We start from the raw sequence: 13,177 nt of genomic DNA, 5'->3' as shown, positions 1-13,177 counted from the left end.
TGAGGCGGCGAGGAGGAGCATGCGCTTCCCATACACCCGGTGCGAGGCTGCCTCCCATACACTGCACCAGAGAGAAAAATCCAGGCGGGTCAGAGGACCTCCCACTCCTTTGACCGAAAGATGGCTGTTGTTACTGCTGCTACCTGCTTCCTTCCCATGCTGAAGGGCTCCCCTCCTCTCGCTTGCTCGCTTTGTAGCCGACGCATTTCCTTCACTGTGGCGACTGCTCGGTTTGGCCGAAGCCGAGTTGATCCGGCCGGGGCAAAGTACCCCTTTTGCCTTTCCTCGCCCAGACACTCTGGAAGGCAACCTCGCGCCAGGTGTATGGGAGGCAGAGCGAGGGAGTCGCCACAGTGAAGTGCTTTATTCCCTCTCCAAGCGCCCAGAGAAAGGAAAACGCTCTGTTCGCTCTGGGCTGCCAAAGCCTCCTTAAGTGCCAACAAAAGGCTCCTCTGGCAGCCCAGAAACGCTTGAGATGGCCAGGATTAAAGGGGGGATGGCAGGAAACTGGTCAGGCCTTCGTGCTGCTCTCAAATTTCGGCCTCCAGGAAAGACATCTTCGTGATGTCAAAGCTCCGCCCATGGAATTCCCTATTGGGATGCCCCACCTCCTTTCCAGCCTCCAGATCGGCCGAAAACGCCGCCGCCAATTGCAAAAACGGCGCTCCACCGGGTGCCGCCGCCTGGCTGTCACCTTCTGAAACAACCGGGCGCTTCTCGGCGGCCTCCGGAACCCGAACCCGAACTTCTGGGTTCGGCGTTTGGGAGAACGCAGAGAAACCCCCCGGCTGTTTCAGAAGGTGACAGCCGGGCGGCGGCGCTTCTCGGCGGCCTCCCGAACCTGAAATGTTCGGGTTCGGGTTGCCGCCGAGAAGCCCCCCGGCTGTTTTAAAAGGTGACAGCCAGGCGGCGACGCTCAGTGGAGCGCCATTTTGCGATTCCCCCCCCCTTTGCACGCATTAATCGCTTTTACATTGTTTCCTATGGGAAACTGTTTTGTCTTACGAACTTTTCGCCTTACGAACCTACTTCCGGAACCAATTAAGTTCGTAATACTGTATGAGATATTACTGTATTTGGAATGTTTCAAGCTGAGTTTCAGTAAAGTTTATAGGAAACAATAATAGGTTACATTTATTAAAACCAAAACAGCTGCTTTGTATTTGAAAGATTTTTTAAGATGAAAAATTTCTACATGCGTACTTTAAATTTGTTCCTTACATAAATTTTTCTTACAGGTAATATGAGAATCCCTTTGCTAAGTCTTTTTGCATAAATGAGATAAGCAGCACTACTGAATAAGTGCGTGTTTGCAGTTAACTTTAAAAGTAGGGAATTTATTTACCATATGTTTGTTTTGGAGTATAAGACGCATTTATTTCGCCCCTAAGAGAGGCTGAAAATTTGGGTGTGCCTTATACTCCAAATGTAGCCCTGCCCACCTGCTGGCTCCCACCCTTCAGCCTCTGTGCATCTTTTTCCTGGCTGCAGAGATTGCCACGGACTATGGATTGCGTTTTTGGGCTCCGTGTCTTGCATTATCAGCCTCCAAATGCTCCTTTTAAGAGCTGTTCAAGGATGCGGCTTTCATCAGAGCACATTGCTGCTGATCACAGCCTAAGTGCAATGTGTCGCACACGCTCACAATCAGCGAACTAATGTGAAGCTGACCAGGTTATGGGGGCTGGTAGGCAGAGGCAGAATTCCTCCCCCTTGTTTTCCTCCTCCGAACTAAGATGCATCTTATAATCTTATACTAAGATGCATGTTATACTGTGAAAAATATGGTTTCCTATGGTAAAACCGTTAGGTTGTTTTTGTTCTCTAGACCTTTTTTTATTTTCCTGCAGATGTTTCATTCTGTCCCCACAACAATCTGATGTAGGTTGGGTTGCATGACATCTAAGTGATCTAAGGTCACCCAGTGAGCTTCTGTGCTCACAGGTAGACAAAGAACTCATGTCTCCTTGCTCTTAGTCCAACACCTTTACCAAAATACATAACCTTTTATCAGCAAGGATAGAAAATAATAATAATAATAATAATAATAATAATAATAATAATAATTTATTAGATTTGTATGCCGCCCCTCTCCGAAGATTCAGGACGGCTCACAATGATAAAAACAGTATTATACAGGTACAAATCTAATATTAAAAAACTAAAAACCCTATCATAATTAAAACCAGACAGCACATACGTACCAAAACATAAATTATAATAAGCCTGGGGGAAAGGTGTCTCAAATCCCCCATGCCTGGCGGTATAGGTGGGTCTTAAGTAGTTTACGGAAGACAAGGAGGGTGGGAGCAGTTCTAATCTCCGGGGGGAGTTGATTCCAGAGGGCCGGGGCCGCCACAGAGAAGGCTCTTCCCCTGGGGCCCGCCAGACGACATTGTTTAGTCGACGGGACCCGGAGAAGGCCAACTCTGTGGGACCTTATCGGCCGCTGGGATTCGTGCGGTAGCAGGCGGTTCCGGAGGTATTCTGGTCCAATGCCATGTAGGGCTTTAAAGGTCATTACCAACACTTTGAATTGATGGTTGGATATGCAGGAAAACCTTGTTTATGTTGCTTATTCCTATTAAGGGTTTCAGCTGGCCATACCTTTACACAAGCCCTTCACTCCTGGGTCTCCTTCACTCCTGCAGCAGGCATTTTCCGTGATCAGTCAGCATCTTTATCTTCAATGGGTTATTTTGGGAAGAGCTAAACTGCTGCATGAGGTTCTCTCCCTCAATGTCACAGTCTATGCTACCAGCATTAAGATTTCCCTTGAAGATGCTGGTTGATAGATCACACATCATCGTGGTCCAACTCGAGTTAGGTAACTGCCACAATGTACATTTATCTGTATCATTCAATTAGTACCTAATTTGAGTATCTCAAAAGCTGGCATAATTCTAATGCTGTGGTAGTGGCCCCTAGAATCCCTTTAAAGATGCAGACAATTGTATTCTTTAATTTGGCAAAAAGAGCAAGTTATTAGGAATGGTTTTATTTTCTATATGTAAACATTGAAACCACATTAGAATTTACATTATTATGAACTTATTATTATGAACATTATTATGAACTTAAATTTTGATTTCCCCCATCTCCACTCTTTGGAATGCACTTTCTGAATAACCACAGAACAGCAAACAATAGTCCTCAATCCAATCACATATACGCATGCACACAAAGGTACATTCAATTGCACAAAGAAACAGCTACCACAACCCCAAAACCTTATGACGAAGGGGAATTATGAAATGACCTACCTTTAAATTTATCTGTCTCTTTGTCTCTGACTAGTCGCACACTTCTTACATTGTAGTCCTTGAAGATGGCATCAATATCTCCTTGAACTGTGTTGAAGGGGAGGTTACCAACGTATGCTGTAAAGGGGGGATCTGTTGGAAGCTCTTTCTGTTTACGTGCACCAATGGCGGAACTGCCACGAGACCTGTTGACAAAGGTAGGGTTTTAATTCACACCTGAGTGCTCCCTGTGGGAATAGCACCTATGGCACGCTTAGAAAATTCAGATCTGGAGAAGCACTTTTGCATTAAACAGCTAAGTTTGAAACCAGGTAATCTGTGGCTTGCGGACCCCCAAGCATCTCATTAACATCTCCTAAAGTCTAAAAATGAACACTGGTATAAAACTAGACCATTTATTTTGGTAAAGTTATTGCAAAGTTATTGCCTTAAACTTTGCAGGGGGCTACCGCATACATTCAAAACACTTTCTCCAATCAGAATATTTTCATTGTTTCCCCCTTGCTTTAGGAATAAAATCACCACAGAGACTTAAGGCATCCTTTTTACCATTTAACCTTCCATTCCAAAAATGAGAAATTTAAGTTCAACAACATCAACTTTGACCTATTCGGCAGTATCATGACACCAGCCACCAAAATGGCAATCTATGAGGAAAAAGGAGCTTCCCTCCCCTTGCCATAAATAGGGATCCCCAACCCTTCAATTCATCAGCCCCTTCACCAAATTTCAGGTTGCTCACTAATCCCCTCTTTATTTATTTATTTGATATTTATTTGATATTTATTTGATATTTATTTATTTATTTATTAATTAATTAATTAATTAGATTCGCCCACGTATCTACAACACTCCGTGGCCTGCATTGGCTGCTGATCAGTTTCCGGTCACAATTCAAAGTGTTGGTTATAACCTTTAAAGCCCTACATGGCATTGGACCAGAATACCTCCGGAACCGCCTGCTACCGCACGAATCCCAGCGGCCGATAAGGTCCCACAGAGTTGGCCTTCTCCGGGTCCTGTCGACTAAACAATGTCGTCTGGCGGGCCCCAGGGGAAGAGCCTTCTCTGTGGCGGCCCCAGCCCTCTGGAATCAACTTCCCCCGGAGATTAGAACTGCTCCCACCCTCCTTGTCTTCCGTAAGCTACTTAAGACCCACCTATACCGCCAGGCATGGGGAATTTGAGACACCTTTCCCCCAGGCTTATTATAATTTATGTTTTGGTATGTATGTGCTGTTTGGTTTTAATTATGATAGGGTTTTTAGTTTTTTAATATTAGATTTGTGCCTGTATAATACTGTTTTTATCGTTGTTGTGAGCCGCCCCGAGTCTTTGGAGAGGGGCGGCATACAAATATAATAAATTATTATATTATTATTATTATTATTATTATTATTATTATTATTATTATTATTATATGCCGCCCCTCTCCGTAGACACGGGGCGGCTTACAACATGTTAACAATAGCACTTTTTAAAAAGAGCCAGCATATTGCCCCCACAATCTGGGTCCTCATTTTACCCACCTCGGAAGGATGGAAGGCTGAATCAACCTTGAGCCGGTGATGAGATTTGAACCGCTGACCTACAGATCTACAGTCAGCTTCAGTGGCCTGCAGTACAGCACTCTACCTGCTGCGCCACCCCGGCTCAATTATATATGTAAATATATAAAATATATTAATTAAAATCTATATTGTAACTAATAATGCTACAAATAATAACATCGTCAACCCCTTGGATAGCCCTTCTTAATCTTAGAAATCAATGCTGACTGCTTACAAGAACCCTGCCTTAAAACACTAAAAAGCAAACATTTATTTTATCCCAGACCAAATAAAATGTAGGTATTATAAAAAAGTAACAGTACAAAGAAACATTAATATATTGTATCATACAAAATGTTATAAGCTACAGAATTCATGTAAGAAAGATTAACCCCTATGCTGAGCAAGTTACAATGAAATATAATTGACAGAATTCAACAGCAGTTCAGGAAATAGAAGACAATACCCTGAATTAAATTAAAAGACGTTTTTGTTTAGTGACTGCCTCATTTAGCGACTGTTCAATTATGACAATGATGAAAAAGTAGTAACTTTATCACCAAAGTTTGCATTTTTGATCACTGCAGGTATGTAAACGAAAGCTGAAGTGAAAACATTAGTACGGTCTTGATTTTAATTACTAATCAAGCTGTCAGTCCCAACTGTAGTAGCTAAATGAGGACTATCTGTATGCTGTCTGATTAACTGGGGTTTCATATTCAGATTAAAAAGGTAAAGGTTCCCCTCACACGTGTGCTAGTTGTTCTCAACTCTAGGGGACAGTGCTCATCTCTGTTTCAAAGCTGAAGAGCCAGCACTGTCTGAAGATGTCTCCATGGTCATGTGGCCAGCATGACTAAATGCCAAAGGTGCACAGAGCACTGTTACCTTCCCACCTATTTTTCTATTTGTATTATTTTAATGTATTTTCGAACTGCTAAGAAATTGGGACAAGTAACGGGAGCTCATATAATTATTCAGATTAATTATTAGTTAAACCTAAGTTAGTAACATGGTATCTGTCACATTCTTTATAACACAATTTCTTGTGTACAACATTTTGGAAAACATAACTATATACTGAGCAGTTATGGGGCAATAGTTCTCTAGCAACTACAATAAAATGCAACCTCCAAATTTTTTTGAGGATGATTAAATGCCACGATAGAACACCTGTGGTCCATGCAGTTTCTCAAATAAATTTCCTTAACTTCCAATAAAAATCAGCAACTATGAACAGGTTTTGTGACAAGTTCATACGTTTCCACTTACTATATTACTCAGAGGGGGGGGGAAAAGCACAGCGCATTTCAGAGTGCACTCTGGAGTGATTTATGGGCAAGGATTATATTTAGAGATGCATTTATTTCCAGGACCTCCAGAGCACCTCACATTCATGTACAAACATATAAAGCCACATTCTCTCTCATACACTTGCACAGAAAATAAGACCACTTGTCTCAGGTTTAAGAACTCGAGCAGTTATTTGTAATATCACTGAATCTACTGAAAGAAAACAAAACTCAGAATCTACAACATAGTTCCTGCAATGGATGAGCAACATCTCAAGAGTATCCCTAAATTCTGAAAGTATCTTTCTATGCATACCAATTAACTCTATATGTAGCTTTACCTTTTCTGCAATTACTGAATTACCATAATTCACAGTTAAGTATGAAAAGGACGGATACTAAAATATTATTTCCGATTTTGGGGGTCATGAAAAGAAGGGTGACAGATCTAGCACATCCAGAAAAGGTCAGGGAAATGTCTCTAGCTGAAATCCTGCAAAAACCTGGAACAGGTTTTAAGTTTAGAGTAATTATTATTAACAATGATGTAAGAATTCTTTAAGAATTATCTCAGAGGGTGATTTGAGCAAGACTAAAGTAGCTCATCTGAAGAAAACAGTATGCGGAAGACTATTCTAGAGTTTGAGGTACATTTCTTCCAAAGTTCATTCCAGCTCTAAAATTTAAAATAAAGCATTTATTTCCTATTAATTTTTCATGCAGGAAAAAAAGACCTAATAATAATAATAATAATAATATTTGTATGCCGCCCCTCTCCGCAGACTTGGGGCGGCTCACAACAATAGAGAAAATAGAACTTGTGATAAACCATGCCACTGTAGACATAAAATGCTTGAAATATGGATGTTTATGACAGTTGCCCTCAACATCCAAGATGCTTTATGCATTTTCCACTAAGTTGATTCAAGAGTGGCTCAAAAATGGGATGCTCAACAAAATGGAACTGATAGAAATACTGTGGACGGTGTGGTGTTTAGAATGCAGTACTAATTTTTTTAAAAAAATATTTTATTAAAATGTTTTAAAAACAACCTCATATGTAAACCACACATTCATGTGCAGAAATCCATCATTGTGAAAGGTATTTGGAATGACAAGGTAGACGGACCATCTGGTTCTGTCAGTTGGGAGTTTCATGATCAAGTTGTTGACAGGCAGCCAGTTAAAACATGACATGCTGGCTACATGTTATTTTATATATATTTTAGAACATAAATAGTCAAAGCTATTGGTATACTGTAGTTCTTTATAGTTTGTGATTAGTTCACCAAAGATTTCTGATTCACCAAATAATAAAAGAAATAAAATAGCTTTTGTCAAGGCCAAAATCCTGTGCTAATTGTTTATAACCTAGATTAAAATACAGTTTAGGTGGCTCTATTTGAATACTGAACATGCTCAATATTCCTCAAAATATAAAAGACATATTAACAGGGCTGTCTTTGATCATCTGTCAATGTTGCTCTGAAAGGCAGTTTTTGAACTACAACTGAATTACTATAAACAGAACTCTATCATACATAACAGAAAATTCTGACAGAAAATCTGTACTTGTATACATACACCTCTTCTCTAGTCTCTATATAATGTAATGATTGACTGCTATTATTTCATGGGTCATCATTTTGTTTCTGCTAAAGTACAAATATGGTGTTCATTATTTGGCTAGTTAGGTGAAGGATAGCTTCCTGTAGTCTTTGAAAATAATAAAAGATTTTAGAACCACAACAGATGACCAACTTCCAAAAATAATTATAGGATATAATGTTCCCATGATGTATACCGCTATGGCAAAAGCTTTTAAATTTTTACTACTACATGAGAACAAAACCAGTGTTTAGTAAGTATAATATTGGATGAAAGCAAAGAAGGAAACCTCTCCAATTAGGATCTGAACATATATTAATAAAATACAATAAAACTAATAAATCATTTGATCATTCCTAATACAGTGATCCCTCGATTTTCGCGGGTTCAAACTTCGCGAAACGGCTATACCACGGTTTTTCAAAAAATATTAATTAAAAAATACTCCGCGGTTTTTTTTCTATACCACGGTTTTTCCCACCCGATGGCGTCATACGTCATTAACAGGAAAGTGAACACAAGAACAAGGGGACACAATCTGAAGTTAGTTGGGGGAAAGATCAAAGGCAACATGAGAAAGTATTATTTTACTGAAAGAGTAGTAGATCCTTGGAACAAACTTCCAGCAGACGTGGTTGGTAAATCCACAGTAACCGAATTTAAACATGCCTGGGATAAACATATATCCATTGTAAGATAAAATACAGGAAATAGTAAAAGGGCAGACTAGATGGACCATGGGGTCTTTTTCTGCCGTCAGTCTTCTATGTTTCTATGTTTCTATCACCAAGTCACTTCTTTCTCTCTTTCTCTTTCTTTCCTGTCATTCTCTGCTTCAATCATTTTCTCATTTCTCTTTTTTTCTCCCTTTTTCTATCATTTCTCTCTCTCTCTCTACCTTCCACTCTCCCCCCTCTTGCTCTCTCTCTCTTTCTCCCTCTCTCTCTCCCTCTCTGTGAGAACGCCTGCCCCACCTCTCCTGCAGCCCCCTCGCTGATAGCTGGGACGAAAGTGCTCTCAGCTAAGGGACTGTGAGAGGGGCGAGGCAGGCATTCTCAAAGCGCTCAGAGCGGCTACTGGCCGAATGAGGAGGATGAGAAGCCGTAGCCGCCAGCGCTGCTGCAGGAGGACCCGTCTCCCAAGAAATACTGATTAAAAAGAAACAAAGATAACTCTCCAAATCTCATCCCGACACTCATACAAGTATGGTAACCCTTGCTTAATAACTTGAATTGGGACTACAATTTCCATCAAAAAAGTATCACTGAAACATGATAGAACCGCACCTCTTAGTGACAGCAATTGTGCTAATCCCACTTGTGGCTATTAGGCACGGACCTCAGGCTAAACTGCCCTGCTACACTTGCCTCCATTTCAACTCCCCGACCCCTGCTTCCCCTTTCTGTGCCCTTCATTGCGTCATATTCTGTTTTACACCACTGCTGCCCCTGATGATCTTCACCGTCTTCTTCCTCCACTGCTGACGTGCACCCAGAACTGACACAGATACCTCACGAAGGGCTAGACAATGGGGAAAAGATAGCAAAGATCAGCTGGGGAGGGCAGGGGTAGGATAGCAGAGGACAGAGATGAGGGGAAGATAAGCAGGTGGTGAAGCACTCTCTGGTCCTTAAGCAAGAGCTTCTTTTATGTCCCATCTTCTAATAGTTCAAGCTCTCCCAAAGAAATAAGATGGCTGAAATATACTTGCAACTCCCAATGCAATTTTGGCACCAATAATAAAAACATTATGAACACAGTCGACTATATGAAATCAAAACATTAATAGTAAAGATAATTATAACTACTTTTGAAATTCTCTTATAAAAATAAAGGGAACTTAACTGTGAAATAACAACAGGGAAATGTGGATGTTAATTTTGTTTGTTCCCAAGAATTACTAAGAGAAATATAGAATAGGTACTGCAGCTGACTTTTGCCTATAATGGCAAATTTTCATCTATGCAGTCATCTATGCAGTACTGTTAGTTGTAATTCAGCAGTTTAAATCTCACCACCGGCTCAAGGTTGACTCAGCCTTCCATTCTTCCGAGGTGGGTAAAATGAGGACCCAGATTGTTGGGGGCAATAGAGAGGGCTGTGAAGCTGTATATAAGTCTAAATGCTATTGCTATTTGAGAAACAAATGACTCAGCTTAAATTATTATATTTGGGGTGCATTATGTAAAGGTCTAGCTCCCTTTGAAGTCTATAATGGTAAAAAGATAGAAGGGAAGAGAAAAAGAAAAGAACCAGCATGAAGAGCATGGACTCATACTGTATATGGTGAGAGATGCTCTGTTGCAAGATGGGAAGGATCAGATTATGGTTGATGATCCTGGAGAAAATCTATCTACGTGGTCACTAAACATTGACAATAATTTCATGGTACATAAACAATCAGTGTTTGATTTAATAGGCTTTATCAAGCGGGTCCAATTCCTTACTCATCATTTGACAAATTCATGATCTGAAAGTAAACTAAAAAGACAATTAATTTAATTTATTAGATTTGTATGCTGCCCCCCTCCGGAAACTCGAAGCGGCTCACAACAATAACAACAATGTAAACAAATATAATACATTTTTAAAAAACCATCTAAAATTATTATTCCTACTTTATTATTGAACAAAAGCAACGTTCCAAGCCTTGTCCTTGCCACCCTATTCTTAAAGGAAATCTTTTTCACTTTTGTTTCTTCTGATGCTGGGAGAAAAGAATTTTTAAGAAATCAAGATCAATGCTGATTTTGACTCTAAATGATATGGCCAGTTGGCAAAAATTGGGAGAAAATTATAGGTACCAAACAAACATCCAGAAGGTAAAGAAGATACGCATAACCTCTTATAGTTATCAAGTATTTGATCTAAATAAAGTGCCAAAGGCTTTGGGGGAAAGCAATAGAGAATGAGGAAAAAGAATCTCAGTCTCACCAAATAGACAGAAATATGAACTGTTACTTAGATCCTCTAGCTACCTTCTACACTACAAAAAATACTCTTTATTTACCAGCAAATTTTAATTTTACTTTTCGTATTAAAAATGCAGGGAACAATTCTGATTCTACAATTCCAAATCCTTTGTTACAGTCCCTATTCTTATTTATTTTTTATATGAAATTTATTGCTTTAGCCTATGAACTCACATTTTTAAAAAATCTCTTGATAGCAAATTTTAGGGGGAGGGTCTTTGCTTCTTAGCCAATAAATAGTTACAATCTATTTTATTCAAGTTATATGGCTGACCATCTCAAAACAAGTGACCCAGAGTAGTTAACCACAAATAAATAAATAAATAACCTAGCAGAAAACACCAAAATGTACAAAATAAACAGAAAATCAGAAGTCGGAATAAAAAATGACCATCGATTCAATTATTTCAAATGTTCCAATCAACACTTCAATCCTCAGGCTGGGAACATAGCCACATCTTCTAAGCTTAGTGAAAGATCAATATAATTGAGCCAATCTGGAGAGATAATGCACAAGACAGGTGGCATGACAGAAAAGGCTTTCTTCCTGGAGTTTGACAGGTGACACCTTTTAATGGGCATGACTAGCAACATGACTTTCTTGTCTATCTTGATGAATAGATGTGAACCAAGAGAGGCTGGCCTGAAAATTATCTGGCCCCATGCCATGGAAAGCTTCCTAAGTGACCACTGGCAACTTGAATTGAACCCAAAAACATACTGCCAACCAATGCAGCTCTCAGAGCAGAGGTGTTACATATAAATTAAGAAGAACCTGAAATTGCCCATTCTGTTGCATTATAAACCAGCATCTTCTAGTTGGTTTTCCAGGGTAGTTTTGGGTAGAGTACATTGCAATAATTCACCAGGAGGTAACTAAAGCATGATGACTATCAGTGGAAACTTGTGGTGCAAGAAATGGATCAACTGGAGCAAAAGCCCCGCCCTGGTTATAGCTGTCCTTGTTCCGTAAACAGTTGTTGTCCCAAAGGTGCTTTTTCCAAGAGGCAATTGGACTTCCTTGTATTTCTTTGAAAAATTACCTTTGGGACAATCATGACCTGGATAATTGAGAATCTCCATAGACATTTAGCTATGCACTTTAGGATAAATACGCTTCAAATGGTGCGAGAGCATGAATGCATTTTCAGAAAAAATTGCAGACTACAAGAATCATTTGCGCTTCAATTTGAGATGCAGACAACACAGACTCACCCCCAACAACCTTGCACCTGCGTTCAACAGTGAAGGGACACAGGGCAGAAAATATCCTGCAGAAAGCTCAGCTCCACAACACAATCCTTCAACAGTTCCAAGAAGGCTCCACACATTACTCAGGAGACCCTGAGGACATGCATACACCTCCAAGTAGCCTCAACTAAAACAATGCAAATGGCCAGATGACTGCAAATAATAATATAAATCCTTCCATTCTCCACCATCCAATCAGAGCTGGAGATGCTTCTTGGATGAGAAGCAAAGTCTTCAATTGCATCCTGAAAAAGCACCTTTGGGACAACCATGACCTGGATGAGAATCTCCATAGACATTAAGCAGGAGTTGCAAATCCCCAAATTGCACGTTGGATTAATGACCAATCTATAAAGGTGTAGAAAACTTAAAGGACTAGGTCAGAATCTGTGAAGTTACCTTTAATATCACCTGTACCATCCATCCAACATGTTAAAACAAATGCTAAATGACTTTGGAAGAAGATATGTGGTTACTCAAAAATACAGCTAGTTCTTGGGTTATGACTGTTCATTCAGCGACCAAAGTTACAATGGAACTGAATATTTACACTTGGTCCTCATATTTCTGGTTGTTGCAATGTTCCCGTAGTCACATAATGATATCACAGTGAGCCTCAGTCATACAACTGCATTTTCCAATGTTTCCTGCCAGTTTCCCACAAAGTCAATGGGAAATCAGGAAGAAGTCCCAAGTTGTGCTCAAGTCCTCATATAATGGCTGATGCAATCCATGGTTAATGACAGCAATCAGGGCTGCCAAAATTGTTGTGGCTAAGCAACATGGACACATGATGTGCTTTAATGACTGTTGGTAAGCAACAGGAATTCCAGTCGCAATTGTTATAGTGAGCTAAGGACTACTTTTAAACAATAATAACTATTCCTACCAAATAATACAATGGCACTTCTTATCTGTTAGTTACTGATAGCAGGTTTATCCTAGTCCTTTTCACTTTCTGTAATGCTGAATCTTTTTTTAAAGCCAAAGAATACTGATTTGCCTTGTGCTACAGATTAATAAATTCCTGGTTAGAAGTATTTTCCTTCCCAAAGAATTAATCTTAAAACTAAAATACAGAGGAATACTTAGCTACCTTATAATGAATCACTGAGGTAAGATACAAGTCTTCAACACTTAATATTTTTTGGATCAAACACACAAGATGCACAAGCTTACACTGAAATCATATGCCAAAAGTAAAGCTATTAGGCAAATTTGATGTAAGCCGGTTTTCTTTT

The 13,177-nt window shown here is 39.8% G+C and overlaps 1 protein-coding gene across 1 annotated transcript in view; it reads right to left on the bottom strand.

Annotated features, from left to right (window-relative positions):
• The window catches only part of EIF4H (eukaryotic translation initiation factor 4H), a 29,724-nt gene that overhangs the window by 11,180 nt on the left and 5,367 nt on the right, over positions 1-13,177 (bottom strand). The window contains exon 2 of the mRNA XM_070735227.1: positions 3,264-3,448. Coding sequence (XP_070591328.1) covers positions 3,264-3,448 — 185 coding nt within the window. The remainder of the gene's footprint in view (positions 1-3,263; positions 3,449-13,177) is intronic.

This window comes from Erythrolamprus reginae, chromosome 1 (genome assembly GCF_031021105.1).
Source record: "Erythrolamprus reginae isolate rEryReg1 chromosome 1, rEryReg1.hap1, whole genome shotgun sequence".
Classification (NCBI taxonomy): domain Eukaryota; kingdom Metazoa; phylum Chordata; class Lepidosauria; order Squamata; family Dipsadidae; genus Erythrolamprus; species Erythrolamprus reginae.
Note: the sequence above shows the minus strand (reverse complement) of the source record. Positions and strands in the feature narration are given on the sequence as shown.